The sequence below is a fragment of the Bombus bifarius genome, unplaced genomic scaffold, assembly GCF_011952205.1.
Source record: "Bombus bifarius isolate JDL3187 unplaced genomic scaffold, Bbif_JDL3187 scf7180000010085_frag, whole genome shotgun sequence".
Lineage (NCBI taxonomy): Eukaryota > Metazoa > Arthropoda > Insecta > Hymenoptera > Apidae > Bombus > Bombus bifarius.
The window spans coordinates 8,484-16,038 of NW_022885505.1; the positions used below are offsets into that span (position 1 = coordinate 8,484).

The following is a 7,555-nucleotide window of genomic DNA, read 5'->3' on the forward strand; positions in this document are numbered from 1 at the left end:
GAGCACGTGCGTGGTGGGGCTAAGAAAAAGACAAAGGAACGATGAGTCATTCGAAAAACAGAGTGTGATTAAAAAAGCGGAGTGCGAGTTGAGCAAGGACAGAGTTTTGCGAGTGGCGTTGCCGAGAGAGTGTTGATTGCGTTTTGGTAAAAGTCGAGTCGCTATCTAGTTATTTAGTTGCGCTGTTTTCTGTACATTTGGTGTGAATAGTTCAGGTTGAACAACAATCGTCTTTTTCTGTCCGATTAACATCTCTACTGTCCATTCTTTGTAAATATACTATATCACGATATTACATATATGTACGCTGGCATCGCTATGTTGGTAAATGTTCGATGTTATACGTGTCGTAAAATGTAACAGTTCTATTTAAAAAAAAAAATTTCGTGTCTATGAGTACGTTAAAAGTTTAACTATAAAAAGTCTCATCTGAGCTGTGCTCCTTTATGGAAGGTATTATTGTGTTTGAAAGAATACAATATATAATAAATGTATGTTCTTTCGAAAAAAGTTCGAAAATTTTCTTTCTTTTATCCGTACTTAACTTTTTAATAAAATGCACGATTAATTCTTGTGTCTCGTTTAAACAGCTTTTGGTCTATCGTTATTTCGAATTATTTGAACATCGTGTGAATTTACTATTTAATTTTACAATATCATTTACTATATAATTTTACAATATCATTTACTATATAATTTTACAATTATAATTTTACAATATCAATAATTTACAATAAGTGAGGGAAAAATCATTGAATGTTATATCTAGATGTCTATATACTATTTTAAACAATACTTAGTTTCGTCTCTTCATGATACTTACTGGCAATACCGAGTACAAATACGATGTTCTTTGAAAATAAAAAATGGATTTGAAAACGTTAATGCACGTTTTTTTTTTTATTTATTTGTTGAAATTACAAACAATTCTCGCGTTGAGAATTTTCAGTAATTTTTCTGGCGTGGCGCAGTGACATGGCTGTTTATTTACAATAAGTTAATACTTATTATAGATAGGTATAATTTATAAGTATTATAAGTAAGTGCATATGCTTAATTTGGATAATTAAATGAATCTAACGTTTAGGTCTAGCGGGTAGTGCCTCTTCAGCCTGCGAATCTGGTCCGTCGTATCGAGTAGTCCAGTGATTAGGGGGTTTCGGTGTTTGTTGACTCTTTTGCTATATCTGTCGCTATATTTTGCTATTTCCTCTTTGACTGTAGGTATCTTGAGGTCGCGATGGATGGTTTCGTTGGTAACATACCAAGGTGCGTCTATTAAGGCTCTTAGCGTTTTCGATTGGAATCGTTGTAGTATTTCGATGTTGGAGTTACTTGCTGTTCCCCATAGTTGGATTCCGTAGGTCCAGACAGGTTTTATTACGGTCTTGTAGAGGGTAATTTTATTCTGTATGTTTAGTTTGGAGCGTCGGCCCGTGAGCCAATAGAGTTTTTTAGTTTGTCCTTTAGTTGCTTCGTTTTATCTGAGATGTGTGTCTTCCACGTTAGTCTCCTGTCCAGGGTCATGCCCAGGTATCGGACTGTGTCCCTGCTAGGAACTGTTGCATTGTTGATGGTGACCTGGGGGCAGGTTTGTTTTCGGAGCGTGAAGGTTACATGTGAGGATTTCTTTTCGTTGACTTTGAAACTCCATTTGTGAAACCACTTTTCCATGGAGTCGAGACTTCGCTGGAGAGTGGATGAGGCTATTACCGGGTCTGCGTGGGTAGCTAATAGCGCTGTGTCGTCTGCAAATGTCGCTATTGTTATATCGTTTGATATAGGTAGGTCGGCAGTGTAGATGGAGTACAGTAGGGGTCCGAGGACACTACCTTGGGGTATGCCGGCTTCTATTGGGAATGTTGCGGAAGTGGCGTCTAGGCATTTAACCATGAATTGTCGATTGGTTAGGTAAGATTTTAGGATGGAGTAGTAGGGGTGAGGTAGGATCTTTTTAAGCTTGTATAGTAGCCCTTCATGCCATACTTTGTCGAATGCCTGTTGGATGTCTAGGAAAACCGCTGAGCAATATTTTTTCTTTTCGAGTGTTTGGCTGATCGTATGAGTTAAGCGGTGGATTTGCTCTACTGTAGAATGATGTTTTCGGAAGCCGAATTGGTGATCTGGGAGTGTTTTCAAGTTCTCTAGGATTGGAAGGAGTCGGTTCGTGAGCATCTTCTCGAATAGTTTGGACAGGGTAGGTAAAAGACTGATTGGGCGATAAGAGCAGGTTTCGTATATCGGTTTACCGGGTTTAGGGATGAGGGTAATCAATGAGATTTTCCAGGCCTTAGGATAGTGTTCCAGGCGAAGGATAGCATTAAAAATCGATGTGATGAGTGCTATCCCTTTTGTGGGAAGTTCCTTGATTGCTTTATTGCTTATTAGGTCGTGTCCTGCTGCTTTCTTGGGGTTTAGGCGACTGATTGTTTCTATAGTCTCTGCAGAGGAGAAGGGTTCGATAGGTGGGGACATTTGGAAGGGGGTGTGCAGGTATTCAGTAACGTCCGCGGCGGCTTTGGGGGAATGGGGTTTGAATACTTTTGACAAGTGTTTAGCAAACAGGTCGGCTTTTTCTGTAGGGCTTCGCGCCCATCCACCTTGCGGACGGCGGATAGGTGGGATTATTTGTGGGGGGCGTGTGAGTTTCCTGGAGGCCTTCCATAGTGAGTAGTTGGCGTCGGCTGTGGGGGATAAGCTGGCGAGGTATTTATGGAAGCAGTCGTTTTTATAGTTTTTTAAGGTTCTGGATAGCTTTCTAGTTGCGTTGTTAAGTTTGCGTTTGTCCTCCGGTGTTCTATGGGTCTGCCATACTCTTCTTAGTCTACGTTTTTCTGCTATTTTTTTTAGTATGTATTGGGGATATTCTTGTTTGCTGTTAGATGGCTTTGTCGGTGTGGAGAGGCGGATTGCTTTTATTATGCTCGTGTTTAAGTATTCCGTGGCTGCTTCGATATCTTCCTTTGTTTTTAGTGGGGTGAAGGCTGAGGTTGAGTGTGTAAAGACTTCTCTGAAGAGCTGCCAGTTGGTGTGTTGGTTGTGAATGGAGCCATTAGGTGTATTCTCGATGATTGTTGAACTGACTGTTGCTATCACGGGAGAATGATCAGAGGAGAGATCAGCCGAGGAGTTGATCTGGACGTGTCTTGATGGGATATTTTTAGTTACGAAGAAGTCGAGAAGGTCGGGTATTTTGTTGGTGTCAGTGGGCCAGTATGTGGGTTCGTATGTGGTGATGTAGTTGTGGTTGTTGTTTATTATGCTGTTTAAGAGGTTTTTGCTTCTTGCTGTAACCAGTCTGCTGCCCCATTGGATGTGCTTGGCGTTATAGTCTCCTCCAACTATGAATCTATTGCCCAGGGTGTCCAGGAAGTCTGGGAGGGCAGTATACTGCTGAGGTGGTGATTGAGCCATGACAGTCTTCTATTACTACGTTTGTTGCTTGGAGGTAGTCTTTCTGGAATGGTGGAAGTTCGTAGTGCTTAATACTTGCTTTGATTATTATTCCGGTGCCACCGTGGGCCTTTCCGATGGGGTCTTGGGTATGGTAGAATTTGTAACCATTTATTTTCAGGTAGCTCTTGTCGGTGAAGTGGGTTTCCGATACGAGCATTACGTCGATTTGCTGGTGTTTTAAGAAGAGTTCTAGTTCAAGTTTGTGTTGCGCTAGACCGTTGGCGTTCCACAGTGCTATGCGCCTTGGTTTTATTTTGAGTCGGGGCGTGCTAATTTTTCCACGATGAGTGTTAGTAGCGATAGCAAGTGATTTATTTTCTCTGATTGTTTCTCTATTAGCTTTTCCAGCCTTCAGGAGTTGTCTGTGTTAGGTGGGTTGGGGACACGGTTTTGGGGAAGATTCCTTTGGCTGTTCGGGTTATTTTGGATGCCTTGTACTGCTTGGGCATAGGAGGTTGGGGTTAGGTTAGGGAGCACGAGGCGGGCATGGGTTCCCGGGGCATAGGACCATGCCCTGGGAAACCCCGATGGATCTGATGTTCTCTTACAGTCGGGTGGCGGCCGATCGGTGCCCTTGGCACCCGTCGGTTCGCCGATCCGGTGCGGAGAACTTCGGAGAAGGTGGCGGGCCCATGCCTGTCAAGACCACTCACCTCACCTTCTCGCGGGGCTCCCTGTCGCCCTGCACCGGCTTCGACCGGGGCAGGGTGCGAAAGAGTGAGTGGCACCAGGACGGAGACTTCGACGACGACCTTGGCGAAAACAAACAAAAACATGGAAATGGAGAACAGAAACGACAACGTTTACGGTGCAGGGGAGGGATACCCCAGTACCGGCGCAGTCGTGGGTAGTGAAGTGGGCCCCGCTGCGTCGATATCTCGCGACCACGGCCGTCCGAGGGTGGACCGTCAGGCCCCCGGACGCGTTTATACGACTGGCGACGGAACAGCAGGAGAGAGGAGGAGGATAACCACGGGAGGACATCCAGAGGATGACAGGACGGAGACCGCGGAGGAGCCTCCGAGGAAGGCGACGAGACGTTCGCCGAGAGCCGCGAACAGGTCCGAGTACGTTTTTCTCGCGCCGACCACGATGGACGACGGTACGACACCGCTGGCGGGGGGATCGCGGGGGCGGGCGAGGTCCGACGACGAGGAGTCGGTCGCCTCGTTCGCCTCGCGCTCGTCGCTGGCTTCGATGGCGTCCAGGTGCAAGAGGAAGAGAACGGGAGCCACGACAACACCGGAGGTGTCGGAAGAGCTGGAGGTGCAGATGAGGACGAGCTCCCCGGCGGAGATCAGCGCGGGTTTGACGATGCACGTGTCGGAGATAATGCACGTCGCGACGACGTCGTCAAACCTGAAGGGGACCTACATCAGATCCCTCAAAAACGCGGCGAGTTATATCACCGCCGCCTGGAACGAGGAATCCGCGAGGAGGGCGAGGCCAGCGCGAGGCGCCGGCGACGACGTGCACGCGAGGCTGTCCGTGCTGGAGGGGGAGAACGCGGCCCTCCGCCAGGAAGTGAGGAGACTGGCCGCCCACGTCAACGAGTGCCCGCGATGCGCCGACGCGGCGCCCGAATACGTCCGCCCGCCGTGGGCAGGCGGAAACGACAGGACGCGGCTGGACGCCCTGGAAAGAGCGGTCCGAGAACTGGGACCCTCCATTCTCAGGACAATCGAGGAACGATTCGGGGACGCACGACGGCAACGCACCCCCGAAGGACGACCCAGCGGGGACCGCCCCGTCGACCCTCCCGCGGCCCAGCCGACGCCGACCCGAAGGGAACGGGACGACGGCGGATGGGAGTTGGTGGAGACGAAAAAGAAGCGGAGAAGAAGCAGGAAGACGGCGAACGGGACGAAGGCAGCCGTCGCCGCCGCCGCCGGAGGAGAGGCGGCGAGGAAAGGATCGACCGCGCCACCACCGACGCGGTTACGGCGGCAGCAGCAACCCCAGCCGGGCGGCGACACGACGGGCGCACCGAAGGCGAGCGCCCCCGCGACGCAGAGAGGACCACCGCGGGCACCCAAGGTGGTCACGCCCCCTCGCGCACCGCGAACATCCGCGGTGACTCTGACGTTAAACGAGGGAGCGAGGATGTCGTACGCCGACGTCCTGGAGGCAGCGAGAACGAGGATTCCGCTATCGGAGCTCGGGACGGAGCGCCTGGAGATGAAGAAGGCGATGACGGGCGCCATTATAATACAAGTCCCCGGCGACAAGGACAGGGGAAAGGCGACGCTACTGGCGTCGCGGCTGGCCGAGACCCTGGACCCGACGGCGGTGAGAATCGCCACCCCGACCAGGATGGCGGAGCTACGCGTGACCGGGATAGACATCTCGGTCAAGAAGGAGGAGCTGCGGAGAGCACTGGCCTCGGCGGCGGGATGCGGCAGCGCGGAGGTGCAGGTGGGCGAGATCGGCGCCACCAGAGGCGGCCTCGGGTCGGCATGGATCAAGGGCCCGGCTGCAGGAGCCCGCAAGCTGGCCCAGGCGGAGAAGATAGCCCTGGGCTGGTCAACGGCGAGGATAAGGGCCGTGCCGAAGCGCCCGTTGCAGTGCTTCAGGTGCCTGGAACTGGGGCACGTGCGCGCCACGTGCGTATCCGGCGAAGACCGAGGGCACCTGTGCTACAGGTGCGGCGGGAGCGGACACCGCGCCAGAGGCTGTCCCGCCTCCGCTCCCAAGTGTCCGCTGTGCGAATCGCTAGGGGCACCCGCGAATCACAGGATGGGCGGAGAGGCATGCAATCCCCCGAAGGTCAAGAGGAGGAGACCGACCCGCCAACCAGCAGCGGTAGCAGCAGCAGCAGCAGCCGCCGCGGTACGGACACCAGGAAGCGCCGCCGAACCACCAACAGCAGCGGCGGATGGCCGGGAGGAGGCCATGGAGGTGACGGCATAGTTCAAGCGCCTGCTGCAATGCAACCTCGGTAGGTCGAGACGAGCGCAAGATCTGCTCCTCCAGACCATCCGGGAGAACGAGGTGGCCCTAGCGGCGGTGGCCGAACCGCACCGTATACCCGACTCGCCTAACTGGATCGGGGACCTGGACGGATCCGCGGGGATAACGTGGACGTCGGCCTCGTGCGTCTCGCTGGACCGTGGCAACGGCTTCGTCGCGGTCGAGTGGCTAGGAGCGGCGGTGGTGGCGGTGTACGTCTCTCCGAACATCGACCTGGCCGCGTACGGGGACTTCCTGGACCGAGTCGGCGAGTGCATCCGAGGATGCCTCCCCCGCCAGGTGCTCGTGCTGGGGGACTTCAACGCCCACTCGACGCAATGGGGAAGCCCAAGGACCAACTCCCGTGGAAGGATGCTCACCGACTGGGCAGCGAGTCTGGGGCTCCTGCTGGCGAACAGGGGCTCGGCGAGCACCTGCGTGGCGTGGAGAGGATCCTCCGTGGTGGACATCACGTGGGCTACCCCGGAGTTGCTCAGGCGAATCCGCGACTGGAGAGTGGCCGAGGGGGTGGAAACGCTGTCCGACCACCTCTACGTACTGATGGAGGTGACCCTGGGGACCGAGGACGACGCCGGGAGAAGACGACGGGGACCGAGAGAGAACCGTCGCCGCCCGCCGCCGCCGCCGCGATGGCGCCTGAAGGAGATGGACAAGGAGATGCTGCGGGCGGCCACGACCGTGTCCGCCTGGAGCTGGGACGCCCGACGGACGACCGAGCGAGGAAGTATCGACGAGGAGGCGGAGGAGCTCCGAAGATACATGACCGCGGCGTGCGACGCCTCGATGCCGCGCTCCGTCCCGGGGGGTGGACGAGACCAGGGAACGTACTGGTGGACCCCGGAGATCGCCGAGATGCGAGAGAACTGCGTGCGTGCCCGCAGAAGATTTCTAAGGGCCCGTCGTCGCAGACTGACGCGCGACGAGGAGGAGATTTCCCGCTGCTACGAGGAGTACAGAGAGGCGAGACGGACTCTTCAGCGGGAGATCAAGACCGCGAAATCTCGGTGCTGGACGGAGCTGATCGAGGAGGTGGAATCCGACCCGTGGGGACGGCCGTACAAAGTGGTCACCAAGAAGCTACGACCTTCGGCGCCCCCGCTGACCTCGGACATGGACCCGACGCTGTTGG

The 7,555-nt window shown here is 53.6% G+C and overlaps 1 protein-coding gene across 1 annotated transcript; it reads left to right on the forward strand.

Moving 5' to 3' along the window:
* Positions 1–4,230: 4,230 nt before the first annotated feature.
* On the forward strand, positions 4,231–7,488 carry LOC117216052 (the record flags this gene model as incomplete). Its single annotated transcript, XM_033462579.1, has 2 exons — positions 4,231–6,354; positions 6,430–7,488. Coding segments are annotated over exons 1-2 (3,183 nt in total), but the record flags the coding sequence as incomplete, so codon positions are not given.
* Positions 7,489–7,555: the final 67 nt, after the last annotated feature.